This window comes from Struthio camelus, chromosome 3, assembly GCF_040807025.1.
Source record: "Struthio camelus isolate bStrCam1 chromosome 3, bStrCam1.hap1, whole genome shotgun sequence".
In the NCBI taxonomy this organism is placed as follows: Eukaryota; Metazoa; Chordata; class Aves; order Struthioniformes; family Struthionidae; genus Struthio; species Struthio camelus.
The window spans coordinates 74,932,891-74,953,457 of record NC_090944.1 but is presented as its reverse complement, the minus strand read 5'-3'; the positions used below and the strand labels follow the sequence as shown (position 1 = coordinate 74,953,457).

Below are 20,567 nucleotides of genomic sequence, written 5' to 3'. Positions count from 1 at the left end.
GCTAAGTGACTCTAGAATGGAAAAAGGTCCAATCAGCTTCACGTTTATTTTGATCAAGAGTCTGAGTAAAATGGATCCTGTCAGAATATATGTCAAGGGGAAATAAACAGAATCATGGGTTTGAAGAATTTGATAAGTTATCTGAATGCTGGTTTGTTGTTTTGGTGTGGCCTGTGTCATAACTAAGACATTTTTGCATTGCCCAGTCAGGACTGTGGAAGAGGAGGTCTTTCCCAGAAACAACAGCATACATCAACATTTGGGGAGAATAATTTAGAGGGAGGTGGGTTTTTTTTTTTTTTTTTTAGACTATTGCTTGGAATTTCAAGATTAACTTTACTTCTTGTTTTGCTAGTGAACGATTTACACACAATACCTTCAGGCAATTGGATGTGTTAATTTGTGGATTCATTGTGGCAGATGTACAGATGGTTGGTCTTTTCAAATAATGTTGAGAAGCTCATTCATGTGACTTTTTTTTTTGCAGAGCGATAACTACAAATATCAAGAAACCGGAGGATTGGTAGACTGTGTAGTGGCTGTACCACCTTCAATTTAATCATTTTGCTGGAAAATCAGATATTTTGATTGTAGGAGCAGTTAACTTCAATTAGTAACTTTGTATCTGTATGAAACAGCAGTTCAAAAAGTTTGTTGTTGCACATACAAAAGTGACAAATCGGGAAGTGCTGAGAGGATCAACTGTATTAATATGAGTTTTCTTTAAAACCTGTAAAGGTACTATTGACACTGAAAATTTACATCTGTATGTATTACTGATCCCTGGACTCAAGAAGAACATTCTCAGGGTGTGACTTCATTTTGGAATGAAAAGCTGCTGTTTTGGACTGCTCCTCATTAGCTTAATCTTTTCATGGTAGTGTGTGCATTTTTTTTGTCATTACTCTTTCCAGTGGAATTTGATGCATTCCACTACCATGATCTGTAAATTCAAGAGTTTACTTACTCTTTCTAGCAAGCCTTTATGTGACCTGCTGTAAAGTATGTGGGTTGTATTTATCTATAATTCTTAAGAAGTTAATTCTAACTGGCTTATCTTGTATAAATATGATTCTCAAGTAACTCTGATGCTTCAGATGAAAAACTTCGTACTAAACCATCTGAGCGTAATGTCATGATATTTGATACAACATATTGCTGTAGTTCTTTCAACATACTTCTCTTTGCTGAGGCATAAGATTTCCTCAGGCTGGTGGCAGAAGCGTGTGACGATGTTACTTTTCTCATTTGTTGGCCATTTAAAAACAATAAAGTCATCTTAAATTAAGCGTACAGTAAGGATTGTGAAAGGAGCATGACACGAGAGAACTGGAGCCGCAGAGCGGGGTGGTGGTTGCTGAGGTCCCTGCAGCCGCAGCTGCGCTGATGCGGGTGCTTGCGGCTGGCTCTGGGACGGGTGCCAGTCACCGGCCCGGCCCTGCCTTGCACTTTCTTTCCACGTGCTCGCTGCGCACAGCTCCTGTGCAAGCCAAAAGCGTGGGACGTGGAGCTGAGAAATAACACGCTAATTGCGATGCAGCCGAAAACACGCGCGTGGCCATGCAGTGAGAACCTTTCCGGTTGCAAAACGAAGAGCGTGGTCTAATGACAGGGAGGTTTGCCATCCTTGTTTCTTCATCAGCGCTGTGCTATTATTGCAGTATAAAAGCATCTTTTAATGTATTTGTATGCGGTGTATTCGCTGCTGCTCTGTGGTGTGAGTGCAGCAGGTGACTGGTGCTCTTCGATGCTGAGCGTTGCGTCCTCCTCAATGCGCAGTCTGGAGATGGCGGGTTTCACCTAGCAGTTTCTGCCCAAGATGGGCAAGCAATCGATCAGGTCATCTTTCTAGCCCTCTTTTAAGCTGTATGTACAAGGAGGGCTCTATTAGTTCTTGGTTACAGTAAGCTGCGGTTCTTTGTTGAACTCATTGAAGCACTCTGACCATGTAAAAGGAAACGTTTTTAGAAATTCCAACTAAAAACGTGCATCGCGTCCCTCGGTGTGGATATGAATTCTTCCAGTCTTTGCGGTTTTAATCCTGAAGGCCCTCCCGATTCCCCATCGTGCAGCCACCCTCCTGCCCCTGCACCTGGCGCGAGCAGCCCTTCGCCGAGCCGGGGCCGTCCAGAAGGTGGCACTGCATTTTTGAGTACAAGAACGGTATAAATTAAGAAAAGACGCTCTCAGCAAAACCCCCAATTGAGAAGGACACAGGATAGTGGGAGCTGTGTGCCGACTGAAGGTTTTCTGATGGTGGCTTTTGTGAAGTAGTAAGTTGCTTTATTTTTATATTGAGAATCCCGGTGCGCGTGGAGATTTAAATTCCAGAGACCCGCTGGGATGGAGATGAGGTGGCTGCTGCGCTGCGTCAGAAAGGTGCTTCCCTCTGCAGGCTTTTAAATCTGTAAAGGAATTCTGAGAGAAAATAGGAGTGAGGAGACATCTTTTTCTCTTTTCTTTTTTTTTTCCCCCCCTTTTCCCGTTACCATGGTAATGAGTTTAATAAGTAGATCTGACACTGATAATCCTACCACAGCTCTGCATCGCCGTTTAATCCGAGCTGTCAAACGAGCGCTTCTTGCAGATGTGAGCGCATCGTTTGCCGGCGCGGTGCTTGGGCGTACCAGCGCGAGCCGCTCCGCGCGCCGTTGTTGCTGCATGTTGGAAGAAGCCTCCTTCCCCCCCGCCCCCAGCAGATCAGCTTTTGCTCCATGTTTGCAGCAGCAGCTGTGCAGGACCTAGCCCCTGAGATAAGGCAGCAATAATAGCTTCTGTTTTAGCCACCCCGCCAGTAATAACGCCTCGTTAGAGCAATAGTCAAATTGCTTCCGTCCCTCTAAGGATCCTGTCTTCTCTGCTGCATGTATTTTGCTCCCCTGCCCCCCTTCCCTCAAGCAGTCTGGTTCACAGTCAAAATGCTTTATCTTAGCAAAGGCCTTGTTTTTGCACGGTGACAGAGCTGAAATGGAAAAGCGCCGAAAGATTTTTTCTCATTTACCTGCTGCTTACACAGCTGCCTTTATTTGCTTTCTTGTTTAAATAAAATATTCCAGAGCAGCGATCAAGATTTAATATCAAACATATGACATTGTTGCTTCGAAGAAGGCTTTCTAATTGGAAGTAAAGACGAATAATTAGAATAGATAAGTGTATTTTTCAATGCTCAGGGACTGCGAACAATGTAATGCAAAGTATGTTTTTCTCCTCTGGTGTCTTTTGTATGTGCTCTATATCAAAATAGTTATTGGATTAAAAATAATTACAGAAAACAGTTACATTGCATAACAGCAAAGGAAAAATGAAATTAAGAGATAAAAGAGAGGGTAATGGGTATATTTAGAGCTGATGAAGCAGGGAGATGTGGGAAGGCTGCTCCAGATTGTGAGTAAAGACTCTCACATTGTAAGTACAGGAGATTTGTATATGAAGAGACTGAAAAGGCTGTTGATAGAAGCAAAGGTACAAAAAGCATCTGCAGCAATCTCTGTATGGTTTTAAGAGGAAGGGTGTCAGTTCTGAACTTAAAGTGAATATGAAACCAGAGGAGTTGTTTTGGTAATATGGATATAGTTATTAGAGAGTGCAAGAAAGCAAGAAACTTAATTCAGGAGGGGTTTTTAAAGGATTTTTTTGGTTTCCACCAGAGCATTGATTCCTCATATTCCTTTTCATTTGTTTTTACTTTGAATTGTTGTTATTTTTGTTGTGTCAAGGTTTTATGGGTGCCTGCTCTATTGATAGGTTTGCAAATTCAGTCTCCCTGCAGGGTGCTGCGGTTTGCCAAAGAACGACACTTTTAATACACAGCTGACTATTTGGATACCAGGAATTAAGTTAGGCAAGCGCCCTTACCTTCCTGGGTTCGTATCCTGTTTGTTACGCACAAAACTGCCAGCAACTGGCTTCTTACAAAACATGTTTGATTCTTTTATTGTTCATTTTTGATTGTCATGCCATTCAAGCTCTTTTGGGTGTATATACACGTTATTGCTCACTCCTTTGAAGAAAAAAACAGTTAAAAGCTTGATGGGTGTAATCACGAGCACGATAAAAATAGTTCCGTGAAAGTAGTTAGGGGATGGAGCTAACTAGCGAATGTGAATGCGATCACGGGGGGTGGGAGAGCTTTTTGAAGCAGCGCGAGGCTCTGAGCGTGCCCTGGCTGCGGGGCCTGCAGCCGCTCCCCGGCCCCTTTCATCTTCCCTGCCCATTGATGTCTCCTGGCATTGTAGGAGCTGTTCGGCTGTTTGCCTTACTTGAAGAACTGTAAAGCTGATACATCCTGCTAGCTTCCTGTTTGAGATATTCATCTTTGGATTAAAAGAAAAAAGTGAATTACAATAACTTGAGGTTTTTTTCCTTGGTTTTGAAGTGTTTTAGCTTTTGTCTGCTGTTTGTTTCTTTAATGAACATGACTTAGGATGCGTTAAAGCAACGCGTGAGAAAAGGGCAAGGTCCACGCTTGGGTCTGCAGGGGAGAAGCTCCCAAAGGCAGCCTGGCCACTCCTGGGGGTGCTGGGGTATCCCCGACCTTGGGCACCTCTGCCTTCTTCCATGTTTCAAGCTGTCCCTCTGCAAAGTGAGGATGCTTCCGCTTCCTGTCTGAGAGCATCTCTGGGCGGCTTAGTTAACGTTACATGGCTCTGAGAAAATATGCTTAGTGTATCAGGAGTGTGTGTGTGTGTGTGTGTATATACACATATGTATATATACATATATGTGTGTGTGTGTGCACATATATGTGTTTTTAAAATAACTGTGATTACTATTTACAACCTCCAGCCGATCAGGCAAAAAGCGAGAAACCCCTCCCGGAACGTATCAGCCCGTCCCTGTTAAAAATAGAAGCGCTGTCTAATGAGGGCAAAGTTTATCCCTGTGGATTTCTATAAGCTCCCTTTTAATTTCAGATGTGGCTGTTGTGCTTGCAGTAGTGATTACTACTTTTGGTGTTTTCGTTGCATTGTGCATAAGTGTTCATAGAAGTGTCATTTTATTTTATTTTATTGTTTATGTTTCCATTTTTCTTCTATCCAGGGGATCTACATATTGTACCTAAAGCCTGATGGTAGAATTTCTTATTTAGCATATTCATAAAGTTTATGCTGATAGCAACGTAGGACTGACGTGGCCCTACTTTACGCTTCTAAATCCCCTGTGTTTCCATAATGCATATTCCGTATGCTTTGTATATGCGTCTATGTGTAATGTGTCATCAGTATCATTGCTATTTTTAGATCTCAAGAGCATATATGCACAGCAGGGGCTGATGTTTTCTTTGGTTGCACTTTTATTTCATTTCTTGTAATCACTAGTTGGTTGCACTTTCAGGAGTCTGTCAAACTCTTCACAGTCCCTTTTTTCTTTAGACCTAATGTTGTTTCCAGTATAATGTAATCAATCTTCTCCCTAATTATTCAAGCTCTCCCTAATAGAGCCTGACTGTGAAGCAGAAATGATGTGTGCTGATAAAAAGATGAATATGCATGTCTAACTGTCTGCTCAGAACATTCATACGTGCATTACTAGTAGTTCAATTTTTAAAAGGGATAAAAAGGAAACAAAACGTTATTTTGGGGAAATCATTTATATAAATTACACGTCACAAGGAAAATGAACAGCCTCGCTTTTGTGTGCTTAAAAAATAAAACAGCATGAGAGCTGCAGTAGAATAATATGAAGTTTAATCAGAAGTTTTATGGTAAGACTTTGGATGAAATTTTGGATTTATCAAAGCTGGAGAGATTATTCCTCCATATAGCCACAGCGTAAAATAACTGTACCTTTTTCCAGGAGTTTTGGGGAGACTTGAAGAGGGAAATGGGTACAACTGGCAACGTATAAAATGCCTTGCTTACGTGAAATGGTGCATTCTGTTCCTACCCTTCCTGATTTCATGTTTGCTAATAACTGAGATCATAATCATCCTTAAAACCTACATCGTACACGTTAACCAAGGTCTTTCAGGCTTCAGGGAAGAACAGATTTATTCTTTAAGTAAAAAAAAAAAATAAAAAAATTGTGTGGACATTAATGCCTACCATATGGTAAATATACTTGTTAAACTGGATTTCGGCCCTGATCCCATTATCGTGTATCGGCCTTACTTCATGAGTGCACATTGAAAACCTGGCTAATTGAATATGTCTGTAGTCTAGAGAAGTGCATGCTAAATGTTATTGGGTCTCCAGGCCAATGCGTTATCCTTTGTGATCTTGTTAAGTGTTTGGGCACGTCTGAGTTTACTAAACACTGAATTTTGTCCATTTCCCGTATCTCCTTGCTTCTGTGTTCCCATTGCATGTTACATGTATTGTTTTCATGTGTATTCCTGTACCTGAGCTTTATATTATAATTGCAAGGAGATATGACTGTAAGCAAATATCAGTTGATACCCTTTTGAAATATAACTTGGTAACATAACTTAAGTCATTAAAATAAAAAGTATAATACAAATTCTAGTTGTATTCTTGTCTAATAAAGGATATTGTTTCTGTCTGCAAGCCTTCTAGGGGAGATACGAAAACCAATGCACTCTTTGTAAATAGACTATTAATTTTTAGAAGTTTTGTGTATTTTTTTTATAGAATGACTCTTCCTGAGACCTTTGTAATCCCAGGGAAAGAAAAGGGCGAGACAGCAGGCACAGTGGGTAGAGCAGTGAGTTATAGAGATACTGTTCCATTTGGGGTACTTTAATATGGACTGCTTATGAACTAGGTAACTAACAGCGTTCTCAGAGCTTCATTCCACTTAGGAAAACTGTCTAGACACTAATTTATTCAGGCAGACACAAGAATACGAGTGTGCTTGATGAGTGAGTTGAACTGAGCTAGTGTTAGTCACAGTTTGTCTGTCTCGTAGTCTGATGAGTGAATTTACGGGGCTTTGTAAATTTGTATTCGCCACAAACACCGTGGTACCAGCATTCAGTTCTTCACTATGAGTTTCTTCTGTGTGTACAGAAGAACTAGCTGTGATGACAGCGATCGTCCACACTATTGTTGCATTTTCTCTGTTCTGTCCATATTTTTAAAGATTCTTGAAATAGCCATTTGTCAAAAAATGTTAAATATAGACAGGGCTGGTTTCATTCCTATTTATTAAAGCTATTTGCCCCTTTTCATTCTAAGACCCGTTTTCAGTTGTCTGCAGGTTTTCTGAGATTCAACCATGTGAGGTGTGTATAAAACACCATATAGTGAAAATTAATTGCTCAGATCTCTGCGCAAAGAGCTAGAACGTTAAGCAGAAGGCAGACACCAAACACGCCAGTTTCTTGCTGACTTTCTATGTTCTGCAAGCACTCAGAGTCAGTTTTCGTGGAGGGTTGTGCTTTGTCTTTTGCCTGTTTGACTCCTGATGCCCCGCTGGTGCAGTGCGTTGGAGTCTGCTGGTGTATGCACGGTTCCCTGGGCTCCGCCTGGGGATGCAGCAGCAGCAGGTGCCAAGCCTGTGTAGGGGCGAAAGAAAAAATGTGCATGTAAACTTTTCTTTACAGTGAGTTTCTGCCCAAAAGTTTACTGTAGAAATCAGCCAAATAGCAGAAAAAGCATTTTCTAAAATATATAAATGCTTCCCTGACACCGTCATGCTTCTACTTACAGAGGAATTGCTTTCTTGAATGGCAAGGCATATGACCAAAGCATCTGTGGACGAGGGTTAAGGAAGCAGTCTAAGAACTGGGCTGCGCTAGTTGTACTTCAGTTGGGATTTTGGTAACTTCATGGTTTTTGAAAGTAAACATCCCCTTCTGTTACCTTTCAAACAATATAAAGTGAAGAAGCACTTTTAAAAAAAAAAAAAAAAAAAAAAAAAAAAGCGTTGCAGATGAATGTTTGTGCGGGGTGCGTGTCTGTCAGTGCTGCTTTCCTTGCTGTCCCTATCTCACAGGGCCATTGCAGCCACAAGGGCACCCTTCCCTGAAGAAAAATCGTACAGCGGACATGAGATCAGTGTTGATGCAGTTGCCGGTATGGAAGCTTCCTTAGTACTGCCGTGTTCGGGAGCGGTGGCCTGAACTAAGGGGCTGAACGTGAGGCTGAAACGTTGAGAACAGCTAAATTCTAATCCTGGCTGTTCCACTGTGCGGGCAAGTCACCAAAACCCTTCGAAACAGTCTCTTTATCTTTAAATAGGAGCAATACCTATCTTCTCGAGGCCGTGTGAGGATTCATTTGCTTATGCAGTACTGACTGATTGCAAACTGATATAAGTGCTTGTTCTTAATATTCATCATAAATACAATTGTAGTCTAAGCTGGAAGATACCTTCTTACTTTGGTAACAAATATTGTGATTCTGACTCAGAAAGGGAATATCCTTTCAGGACAGTCCTAGTCCTGATATCTGAATGCTTTGTTCTTTTTTCTTTATCCTGTATTTTTTTTCTGCTTTTACGTTCTGGAAGAATTTAAATGTTCTTATTCATGGCAGATTCCTGCCAAGTTATGATGCTGGAGCTGTTAATGTCATAGCGATTATAGTAAGTTAGCTTTAAAAAAGCTTCTCGGATATGGCCATCTGGGTATGGCCGTAGTAACTGTTGTTCTGAGGGTGGTGAATAATCAGGGCTAAAGGATAAAGCTTAAGAGAAGCAACAGACTTCAGCAGGAGCAGGAAGGAAGAAGTTTGAAATCTGTGGCAGACGACTGTTTCACAGCTCTGCGCAGCCGATAATTTCCTGTTCTTCGCTGTGAGATGCGGGCTAGCAGCAGGGCAGGAGCAGTGAATCTCGCAGCTGGAGCAAACTGTTTCATCAGATTTTTTTTTTTTTTCCTCCCCCTCCAGTACAGTCCAAAACAGTTTGCAAAATAACCAAATAAGCTAGCTTGCCTAGAGGAGGCAGAAAATCTTTTCCTTCGTTATCTTTTGAATGCGTCCGCTCCAGGGTTGTAAGCAGGCCACTCCCTTCTGCTCCCAAGTAGCCACTGGGGGACAGTAGGGCCATCCTCGGGAGCAGCATCCCGCAATGATTGCCTACGCGCGCTGCCTGCCCGCAGACCCCATGGTCGGGTGCCTGAGCAGGAGCAAGTGGCAGGCCGGCGGCAACGATGACGAAGAGGAACTCACCCCGCTGTATTCCGGCAAAATGGGAAATGGTCATACCAAGCTGCCCGGGCGCCTCAAGAAAAAGTTGCTGAGCAAAGATGACAACTCCTTCTGGCCAAGTAAGAAAGGTCGCGTCCGTCTCGTTTCGGCGGTTCAGCGCTGTGTTTTCATTGTTAAGGAGAAAAAGGACGGTGAGGTGGAAATAAGTATATTTTTGAATATAGTTTAGCAAAACGGATTTATTAATGAGGAAAGTATTCATATTTTTCTTTATTCTTTTTGGAGGATAAAGAATTTTCTCATCAAAAAAGGTGCTTCTGTTTCAGAAGAGCACACATAAATATTGTATCCCGTGGGACTGTTAAGTTAATACAGCATGACACTGTCTTTGTGCTTGTGATATGGCTGTGTTTGAGAGGTCTTGGGCTTTCAGTTCAATAATGCTGCTTTTCAGCAAAATTACTGTTTTAGAGGAGTGGAGCTGTTGACATGGCACTCTAATTGAAAACCATAGAAGCAATCAGTGGATGAAAAGGTCAGGAAAAATGAGCAAAAGGTCTAACAGACTCAGAGATTTTTAATGCAGTTGAGTATTAATTTTAAAGAAATCCCCTTTTGAATAACCTTAGGTCTAAGGCTATTATCTCTCTGAATTGTGTTGAGTCTGTCTTTGTTTGTTTGTTTAAAATCTGTATCCTTTCAAGTCTCATTAGCAAATACAGGTGGAGAAGAATAGGACAAAGGGTGGTAATATTCAGCTGTTTTGTCTTCAGCACCTCATTGCTTGCCTTCCTTTTTTTTTTTTTTAAAGCATCTAAGCAGGGGCACCCAGCTGCTTATGGAATAGTTGCTCAGAAAAAGTGTGTTGAAGGGCGCTGGGGGGATAAATTTCACCAGATAAAGCTTTTCCTGCCAAAGCCAGCTGCCTGTCTTGCACTAGATGTTTAAAAAAAAAAAAAAGAAGCCTTAATAATTTGCAACTGTATTGATTTTATTTTCCTCATTGCTCTCATGTAGATGATCTGATAATATCTGGTTACTACCAGCAATGGAAACATCGCCTTCTATCTGCGCAGCCCTAACACTGATTAGTGAAACTCCATCTCTCTCTATTGTCTGGATTATAGTATTCTTCATCTAGTGCTGAGCAGGTTTTGTTTGATGTCCCCTGTCCTGTAGAAGGAGTGTCATTTACCACAGGGGCGTTCTGGGCCTTTGCAAGAGGGAGTAATTCCTGAAGTGCAGGGAAGGAAACGCCACGCTCACTCTTTTGGTCGGCTCATCTGTTGAATTTTTGTATTTTGCAGCACCGGGCCAATTCTGGCTTATTCAGAGAGGGGGATTAAAATACTTCTTTTGTGTAAAATTACAAAGCCTCTATAAGGTAGGAACTGGGAGGGAAAAAAACCTGATGGGCTGTGGCTGATTAGAGCGCGTGTGGCTGCTGGAAAGTCCTGGGAACCAGCTCCGGAGCCGGTCTCGTGGAAGGGAGTGCAGCTCTGCTCTGCTGCGAGCAGCCTTGGGAAAACACTCTTGTCGCTCTTGCTGTATGACGTTTTAGGTCCTTTCTGAAACTCACAGGCTAGGTTGTCCGCTCTGCCCTCAGAGCCGCTTCTTTTAGCCCCCTCGGAGGTTTCTCCTGCAGCGGGCCTCGGGCGACTGCAACAGCTGCTCTGCTTGCTCAGTATATGAGAAAAGGGGCTAAGCAGAGTGCTCGGAAAGCCCTGGTCGCTACCTGCAGCCTGTCTCCTCTTTCTGTTTGTGCTATGTATGAGGAAAGGATTTTTTCTTCCCCTTTCTAGCATCTGTTTGAGTATAAATTATAAAACTCTTCAGAAAACAAGTAGGGGGAGAGAGGAGTTGGGGAATGGAGCCATATTTTGGAGAATACTTATGTTATTACAATATTAGAAAGAGATATTAAATATATACAGATAGTCTTAGATCGTTTTTGCCTTTAAAAAGTTTGGAAGCTGTGAAACACGTGGTTTGGGGGATTTTTTTGCTTTTAATCAGCTGAGTCACTTGGAGGCACTGTTTAGTTTGTTCTTGTGACTGGAGGAGAACCTAACAAAGTCTGAATTATGAACTGACGTTATGTAAAGAGCTGGGGAAAGAATTACCTGTGAAGTTTTAGCATACCTGAATTGTGCGACTTAGCTCCTGGATGTGCAGTGGGAGCATCTGTTCTTCCTGCTCAGGGTCATTCATTTTTTGTTGTCGTTTAAACATATTCCTAGTGAAGAGAGAATTACCTTCAATTAGTATTTTGAAAAATTACCCATGGGTTTAATTCTGTTGAATTATAATGTAGCGCACACATAAGCAATTGAATTGTTTGGCTTGTGATCTGCTAGAGATCATAAAGTAATTTCTGCCCCCAGCAATAAACTTTTATGTTTCAGACTGAATGTATTGTTGGTTTCTTTATGTTGAATTTCAGTGATGTCTGATATGATCCCATTCTTGTTATTTGTTCTTTTCACATTATGAACCATCGACGTTTCTATATTTTTATGTTGAATCCTCTAAATGGAAATGTCAGTTAACCTTCCGTATGAGCTCACTGCCCTGACTTTCCTCAGTAAAACTGCTTGGGCTTCGATGACGATGCCCCACTGTGGTATGAAAGCGGGCGTTTGGTATGCCAGTTTTGCCTTGTTGACTCCCTTTTCTTTTTATTCATTCTCAGTCCATAGGACAAGAAGAATGGAAACACAATGAAGCCTTTAAAGTTAGAAGCGTTATTTGTTGGACAGGTACTATCCCTCTTTGAGAGCGGGAGACTTGTGTTGCTTTTACATTCTGTTAATGTTTATTTTAGGGAACAAAAGCGTTTAAGAGCTGAAGTGCTTTCTGGGAACAGGTTAAGTGATAACTGCGCAGCACAGCAGGTGATTATTGGCTGCGCTTTATCTCTGTTGATAAAAGCCTCCCTTTGGGGTCCTTATCGAGCGGCATGAGAACCGCATTTCGAGCGGTTTCACAGTACTGGTTTACTCTGTCGAAAATGCCTTCAGTGGTGCTGTGGTCGTTTGACAACGTAGTACAGTCAGATGACTGAACTTTCTCGCGGGTTGGGGGACGTCCTTTGCGGAGGGAGGGGAGCTAGGCGCTCTGCAGCAGTAATCCCCGGCGTTCGCCGTCACGTTGCGGCGTTTCTACTGCAAAATAGTTGAGGAATCTTTTGTGTTGCGGTGTTGCAGCTGTGACTATCAAGTGACCACTTGAGGGTTCCCCCCCCCCCCTTCTTCAGCTGTGTCAGGTGGCCTAATAAAACTCTCAGATTAGTGGTACGGAGAAATGAAGGTTCTGTGCGACTAGCTTGGCCTCATCTCAGCATCCGTGGTGCTGTCCACGGCCTTTTTTCACAAGTGTCTTGCAAAATATGAGACTGAAATCAGCCACAGTTCAGGAATACATCTTTCAACAGCCTTCCTGCCTGGAAGAAAAACAGTATTACAGTGTTGAAGACGCTGTCATCCTCATTTGCTTATTTATGATTACAGACTGACTTCAGTGTTGTTCAGTATTTGGTAGCTGGTTTTCCTGCAGAAAAGCTAGGATGAGGTCCTAACTGACAGGGTTTGTCAGAAACAGGAAGGTGGTGGTGGTGGTGTTGCTGCTGTTCTTATGTTCGCTGAATTGGTTTCTGGGCCTGTCGGTAAGGCTGCTGCCTTTGGAGGCTGTTAGCTCCTCCTGTTTAGAGTACTCCTGTGCTTAGCATTGCTTTTTCATGCCTTATCAAATTAGGAAAGGCTAAAGATGTAATACATTATTGTTAACCTAGCTAAGCTGTTGCATCAAGTCTGGTTTTCATGACAATGAAGTTTTAGTAATGATTTTGGATTTTTTTTCCTTGTTTTGCAGAGTTGGGAGGAGGCCAGCTGCACTATTGGATTACTTTTAATGTTTGTTAAACAGTAGCTGCTGTTATTGGGACTTTTCTCAGTGTTTTGTTGCCCACTAGCTCATGAAAGAATGTTTTATTCCTTTTCACTCATTACCCTTTCTGAGGACAACAGCTCAGTCTTCACTGTAAAGCTCTCTTTCTGACCTCTGTGTGTGATGTGCATTTTGTGAAAATATATGAAATTTGAAAGGATAATGACTAGATCTATTTCTAAACTAATAGGATGTTAGATCTTTTATTATTGAATCTTTTATTATTCACTCCTCAGAAATGTAAGCCCTCCCCCCCCAGGTTTCTGTTCCCATAGCTATGAGATTTGAATTTCCCCACTAAACGATGTTATTTGGAAAAAATCTGGAATACTTCTGACTCTAGAAAGATTCATTCTTTGCCTACTCATTTAGCACCATGAAACAAAGACTGAATTGCTTTGCATCTCTCTAAATCCTAGGTCTGGCGAAGTATTGAGCGAGCCTTTGTGGCGTTTATGTCACGAGTGCCAGAAGGCCTCAGTCTCTTTCCGTGAATGGCCATAATTACTACTTACAAAGCCTTAGGCAAACAAATAGCTATCCTAGTTCCCAGCTTTTTCCGATGTATCTAGCTTGCACCATAGCAGCTAATGCGTACTCTTTCGTTTTCAAACAAAGCCAGTAATCTGAATGTTACTTTTATGTACTTAAAAAAAAAAAAAATGTTTTTTCACTAGCATCTTCTGTCATTGTTCTTAATGAGGGCTTAGCTCATGCCCAAGTTTTCTTGGCATTTGTATTCACTTGGCCGAAAAACGCTACCAAAACCTTGCAAAACAAATGAACTTGTCCACTCGTCTGAAACGGCTTCAAGTCTTGGATTAATAATAACTGTGCATGCACAGGTGAGTATTTCAGTGCATATGCAGCACTTGGGGCTTGGCTTGCGGTAAGTTCACTGCATTTGCTGTGCAGAAGCCGCCTCCCCGCTTCCACTTCTGACATTTTCTGGACAGGTACATGGAAGCCCTGCTCTTGGTCTTCCGTGCACAATTTAGCTGTTGTGGTACAACTCATAAGCCCTTATGAAAGTCATGCACAAAAATGTTTTGGGTGAAGGGAGGGAGGAAAGAAGCAACGCAGCAGACATAAACTTGGAATATGCTGCTAAGAAGAGATTGGTGTTGGGATGTTGTAAAACAGTTAACAAAAAGTGAATCAGTAACATGAGTTGCAAGGCCTCGGTGTGTTGCCTTGCTGAAAGAAAATGCTTTGGTAGCCTGGCTACTCACTGCTATCAAACAAGAAGCAGCATGTGGCACTGGTGGACACAAGGAACAGGCAGGGAAGTTTTGATACCGAACTCATTAACATCCCTCAAGTGCGTCTCGAGGAGTCTGGAACAAATACAGAGTTCAGAGACATCTTTTGAGCAGTATTTTCAGCAATTTGAGCAGTGAGCATATATTGTAATTAAGGTGAAGCAACAAAACTGCAAATCCACATCTGAAACGGGAGATTTGAAAGCGTGTGGCTGCGGGTGGTAGTTAATGATAGAATGATCAGGCTCTTCAGTGCTTAATTTAATTAAAACTCATGGAATTTAGGAATGATAGAAACAGTGTGTTTGCAGATCTTACTCGGAGTTGCTCAGTCTAGAGAACTGTAGTCAATAAGTGGTTTTGAGTGCTTTAAGAAAATTGAACTTGAATCAGATTAAAGCTGAAACGCAATGAGGAGAATGTTAAACTCCACAGAAAAAGCACAAGCATTTTAAGGATTGCCTTTATCAATCTGGCTAATTGAGTCACACAGCAATCAGAAGCAGATTATGGGAGCATAATCTGAATTCACTTTACTATGCCATGTTTCATATAGCCTTCCTCCCTCGGCCCCCCCTAAGCAGGCCAGCTCTTTGAGATGAAGTGATAAAAGGCAGCCAGGTTTTCTAGCTGAAATGTGTTTCCTTGTACTAGAGGAGTATGAATAGAAAATTCTCTGATTCGCCAGGCAGTTTTCCATATTGTCCCTTTTGGAGCCCATTTTCCAGGACTGCAGACCAGCGACTTCCAAGCACGTGCTGCTAGTGGCCAAGCACGGCTGTGTGCCTCCGCGCACCGTGCGGTGTTAGAGGGCTCCCGCAGCCTTTGGCACGTTCGCAGCGCTCCTGCAGCAGAAATCCTGCTGGTTACTTGTCTTTTCTTGTTAAGTAAAAAGTAAAAATCTTGAAAGGCTTCCTTGCCACTCCCTTATTTTTCCTGTGCCAACTCCATTTCTTCCAACTGCCTTTTCCTAGTCTTTTGTCACACTATTAGGAAGACACAGTTGCTCCAACATTGTCCCCTTGGAAAGATGCAATGGTGTATGGCCTTACAAATACTCTCTTTTTCAAGTGTTATGTTCAGTGCTTTGCGTATGGCATGTACTGCCGTGATTTGAATTTGGGTAATCCACCCTGCCGTTTATGCAGAGCCCATGGGATGTAGTAATGCGATGGTTTAAATGGTATAATAAAACTTACGGGGGAGGTATGATAGCTGGTATGTTGTGCTCAAAAGGGACAACATGCAACTGTGTGCTACACCGCTGGTGACGAGCAAACAAAAAAGGGGGGTACAGGCTCTCGAGGGGCATCAGGCTCTCTTTAGGACACCCCGGGCAGTGAAGGGGTCTGGCTCTCCCAGCTGATCTCCATGGGAAGCAGTGCCAAGGTGGCGCTGTGAGGTCTCGGGGTGGCAAGGACCTGTGACAGGGCCTCCCCGCTGCCGCGGGGAGGTGGTGGGTGCTGGCGCTGGGTGCAGGCGGGAGGCCAGGCCGGCGGAGGCTGGGGCCTCGCAGGAGGCTGCGGCTCCGGGTGCTGCGCTGGCCGCCCAGCTTTGCTGCAGCTCTCGGCTCCTGAAGAGCTCAGGGCTCTTCCTCAAGCTGCTTTTCCTTTGAGCGCTGCTCTAGCATAAGTCAAGCAAGTGTCTTTTAAAGGAAATAGTATCTGCACTGAAAATGCAATACACAGGATTTGTAATGCTCTGTTGTTTCCCTCAGCTAATCTGATGACTAACCATCGAAAAATATGCATACTGTCTGATCCTTTGCAGATCGCTTCAGGATTTTCAAACCTTTCCTTGTACACAGTTACAGATCAAATCTGCTTTTGTCCCTAATCCAAAGTCACTTGCTTTGTACGGCAACGCTCCGAGGCTGTGATACTTGGCGTAAGAGCACACCGACTCCTTGAGACAAACAGACCGGTTCTCTCATTAACTCTTGGCTGGCTTATGCAAACATTTTTGAGGTGTATCAGACTTGCATCTTTCTGTCACTACAGCCTGGCAGTGAGTCTGGCTCGCTGACACCTTTAAGTGAATCGGGCTCATTAATACCTTTAAGTGTTAATAAAAAAGATGTGCTTAAAAAAAAATCCCAAATGCCAATAGGCTTAGTGACATTTAAGCATGAGTGATGCTGTCAGTTCGTCTGCAAACAAAAGTGGCACATCTTAATTTGTCTAATTACGCTCTAACATGCAGACCAGCTGCTTCCATGAACAAAAGCAGTTGATCACACCATTTTATTAATTGCATATTAATTACTGCATTCATTTTAACCATATGGGAGTCTGTGGAGAATGCAGTGAAGGCTGCTTAGCAGTGGTAAAGAGAAAATGAACTAGCGGAGCGGTGTCTTCAGAGAACAAATACCAGAATGAGAGGGTGCATGCAGTTTGTTAATGTGATCCAATTTTTAGAAGAAATTGCAACTTTTTCCTCCTAAATGAGTTGTATTTAAAAGTGGGAGAAATTTGAGCTGAAAGGCTTATGCCTTGAGTGATGACTGTGTATTCATTCAGTTCTGTAGTACTCAAGCTAGCATTGAATTTGTTTGGTAATTTATTAAAGCCATTTATTAAAGTCTGGTTGGCAAATGGGTGTCTGCCTTTGTCTGCTTTTTGTACTGATGGAGGCATCCTTTCTGCCTGGAATTGTCTGTCCCGGGAGCAATGCTAGGAGAGCCTAAAGGAGTACCGAGCTTGCTGATTTTTGCATTTTGTCTGTTTTTGCTGCAAGTTTATAGCAATGTCTTTTTACGTAAAAGCAGTAAGTCTTGAGCAGAACTGGGCTTCTTATGGCGTTGTTTTCCTTCTTGCTGAGGTAGATAGTGGAAAAATAACCTCGGTATTTTTGGGCTAGTCGGTCCAAAATACCTACAGCAAAACCCGAACAGTACTAAACCGATCACAGCGTGTATCTAGCATCAGATTGTCTCTTAGGATGCTCAATGACGTTCTCCGTGAAAATGAGACTTGGTAAAGCTGGCCTGTACTTCCTTTTTTTTTTTTTTTTCATGCCGCGTGAATACAAGAGGCGCTATCGGAGGAAAACAGCAGTTTTGTCGGGCAGAAAATGTAGGTTATGAGTACACAAGTGGTGACTTTCACCCCCAGACTTAAATTATCATGGTCTAGTAGATCCTTCAGCATGATTGTTTACTTGCGGGCAAACTGGGGAGTGCTGCGGTGGCTCCCTGTAGATGGCAGTCTTTTGCCTCTTGGCAGGTACCTGCTAGCAGACAGGCACCGGCACCGGTAGCGGTAGCTCCTTACTCGTTTGCTTTTCACCATGGCAACTGTTTTCATTTCGAAGTTAAGTTAATAAAATGGAAGAAAGAACTATACTTAGCTCTTGTTGTCATTCCGATATTAACATGTTTTACGCTGTTATTTAAATAGTATTTAACACGAAACGGTCAACCTCAGTTCCGTTCTGCTTTTTACCGGCGAGGATGTTTTGCTCTGTGTTTCCTTTACAGGCTACGTTTTCCCATCTGCAGTTTACCTTTTGCATAGTTGTTACTGATACAATTTAAAATTGTACCAGGCAGTATTTAGTGCCTAGTTTCTGTCTGCACCTGTCCACATTTTCACTAGCTGCGTCCTATGTGTTTCAGTGTAATTGGAGTGAATGGGATCCCTTGTGCACTTTTTAAAGCTTAATTATATTGCAGCCACGTTACGTGGAAGGGCTTCAGGAATGAAAATCAGGGTAAAGGTGTAATACGGCATTGCTGAGCGTGATTTCGTAATCGGGACCCTCTGGAAAGGTACCTGCTACTCTGCTTATTCCTGAACAGCAGACTTCGGCTCCGCTCGCTGCATGCTCTCCTTGTGTTGTGGGCCCTTGTACATGCATGCATACACATGTGGGTGTGTGCATATATGTGGGTGTGGGTGTGTATGAAAAAGCAATGTGATATGTACAAAGGGAACTTACTAAAGCAGAAAAACTGAGATCTACTTTCAGCATGTTTCCTCTGTCCCCTCCTGCACACCTCTTTAAGAAAGTTAGTGAAGCCCGGTTCTGGGATTTCTTTAAGCTGATGAAGGCTCATCTGTTTTGGGTGGAGGAAGAACTAAGTGGAGCTCATTCATTTGTTAGAAAAGAAGCTGTGAGTTAATAGTGGGTAAAATAGAAATACATCTATTTCTGTGAAAGGAGGCTGGGGCTGCAACTGGAACATGCAATGATTTAGAAAACTTGAGATGGTTGTTTGATTAAATCTGTCTACTTGGATATTCTAAAGCAACCTAAGAATTATTTGATATTAAAGGCTTAGTCCCGCCTCTTTGTCAACAGATGGCATTTTGTTTGTGTTTCCTAAATCTCTCAAAAGAGTTGGGATTGGGACCGAGTTTATTTAATACTAGTTTTTAAAAAATGGGCATCCTTTGTGTTAATTAATGCACAACATAAACATTTAAAAAATACAAATTGCAAAATTGTATTGGAAAGCGCAAAAGAAGGCACAAGGGGATTGTCCAGTTAAAAAAGTAATATGAAGTTAAAAAGCAGGCTGGATCAAACCTGTTCTAAGAATATGGGGTACAAACCAAAACAATAATGCTGAAACTCTTATGTCTAAGCAGTAATCTTGGGGGTGGAGGGGTGGGGTTTTTTTGTTTGTTTGTTTTTAATAAGAAAAATGCTTTAAATGACTCACCACAATCATATCTCAATTGATGCTACAATACACTGCAGTAGGATCTGGATTGGGGAAAAGCTGTGTGAACTGGATAGACACAGCTTGAGTCTGGGGTTGCAGGCAGCTCCTGCAGTTACAGCAGTTACAAAAACAGCATCTTACTTGTAAACTGACCAATTTTTACCTGGAGTCATTGACAGAGAATAAATATGAAGCCCCATGATGCCATTTCTACAGTCAGAACTGTACTTAATCAGCCTCCACATGTCTCCTGGACACAGCTGACATGCTGTAGTCTGAATATTATTAATTTAAAGGCAGAATTCCCCAAAGTGCTGCTTGTAGCTGCTAGGTTGTAGCTCTTCCTTTGTTTGAAAACTATTTGTCAATACACTGGCAAACATCTAGTTTACTAGTGAGATCTTATCCTCATCAGATTAATGTGAACTGGTCTTGCTCGAGACTAAATTTCTGGAGGAGAGAAAACAACTTGTAGCTGTTGTGGTTTAGAGGCAATTATTCAAGTGTGATATCTTCTTTTTGCTTTTAGTGCCCAGACAGTGACTCGAGTGGGGTCCGTGGCCACACTCTTCTCATCCTGAATGTCTCATCCCACACTCACCTGGTTGCTGATCCAAACTAGGATGCCTCCAGTATGACTCTTCCTACTCCGCTTTAGCGCTGCTCTTCATTAGTCTGTTGTACTTTGAACGTTTTGACAAGGAGTCTTAAGAGCAGTGAAGTTTTGTGCACCGCAGTCACGGTCTTGCTCCTCTGCTTTTTCACTTCCTTTCGTGCTAGTGTCAGACTCCTCCCTGAGTATGTTTGTCAACGCCCCCAAAATACGGACAGTTCCATAAGTGCATTTTCCAGCTGTTTCATGATGTGTGCTGGGGAGTTCTAATTAAACATGTGTTTGGGGGGCATCTCCAAAGAAGTTTAACAGCCCTTCTAATTGAATGCTCTCTCATGGTTTTGGGGTTGTTTTCGGGAACAATTTTTAATGTGCCTGGCTGTCCTTTTGTTTGTCAAACGTTTTTCGTAAACATGATGGCAGGGACAGTGAGCTGCTGTTTGGAAAGTGTGAGTAGGTCCCCAAGCAGATGGTGGTAGCAATGTTAGGTTAAATAATTGAATAGCATCAAAGACACTTTTATGTGCAGTAGCTGAAGGTGAGTGCCACTTCTTTTCCTGTGTGTGATGCTACCCTGTCCTAGCTGAATTTAATTAACAGAAGAAGAGGGGGATGCTAACTGTATGGCCTAAAAAGAAATGTTTTCAACGCTATGGGAATACAGTGTTTTAATTTTTTTATGCCTGGAATAGGGTGTGTGCTATCTGTAGAACAGCAGAGATTGTGGAATGTTTCAGCTAGTTTTAATGGCTATAATCTGAATTATTTTACTCAAACCAGCCACGGTTTAAAAACACGAATGTAGATTGGGTATTGTGTGCCTCAGCCTAGATAATTTCTGGAATGGTGTTAAAGTAGAGAGATATTGTTAGCTGCCAATTTTATCCAACTCTAATGAACTGGGATTTAAATTTGTTTAGTGCTGGGTTGCAGTGTCCCTAAAAGATGCCAAAGACGACAACTGCTTTTATCATCATCCTTAAAGATGGGCAAAAAGCAAGGGGCTTTTCATGTATGATACA

At 42.3% G+C, this 20,567-nt stretch overlaps 1 protein-coding gene and 1 long non-coding RNA gene across 19 annotated transcripts in view; one reads left to right on the top strand and one right to left on the bottom strand.

Annotated features, from left to right (window-relative positions):
* The window catches only part of NHSL1 (NHS like 1), a 197,495-nt gene that overhangs the window by 107,247 nt on the left and 69,681 nt on the right, over window positions 1-20,567 (top strand). For 2 of the 17 annotated variants that reach the window (XM_009688897.2, XM_068938479.1), the window contains exon 1: window positions 8,688-9,172. The exons of 14 other annotated variants lie outside the window; for them this stretch is intronic. In XM_009688897.2, the coding sequence (XP_009687192.2) occupies window positions 8,974-9,172 (199 nt within the window). In that variant the 5' untranslated portion in view covers window positions 8,688-8,973. Of the gene's footprint in view, window positions 1-2,220; window positions 2,274-8,687; window positions 9,173-20,567 lie in introns of those variants that run through there. One more of the 17 variants, XM_068938486.1, reaches the window with a different exon arrangement.
* LOC138066756 (uncharacterized) lies at window positions 3,138-19,694 on the bottom strand. 2 transcript variants are annotated; one of them, XR_011140233.1, is made up of 4 exons: window positions 19,534-19,669; window positions 11,196-11,289; window positions 9,075-9,212; window positions 6,867-7,456 (listed from the first exon to the last, which is right to left on the bottom strand). It is a non-coding gene; the product is annotated as an uncharacterized lncRNA (long non-coding RNA). The 2 variants fall into 2 exon arrangements; XR_011140234.1 differs by lacking the exon at window positions 9,075-9,212 and having other exon boundaries at window positions 3,138-7,456; window positions 19,534-19,694.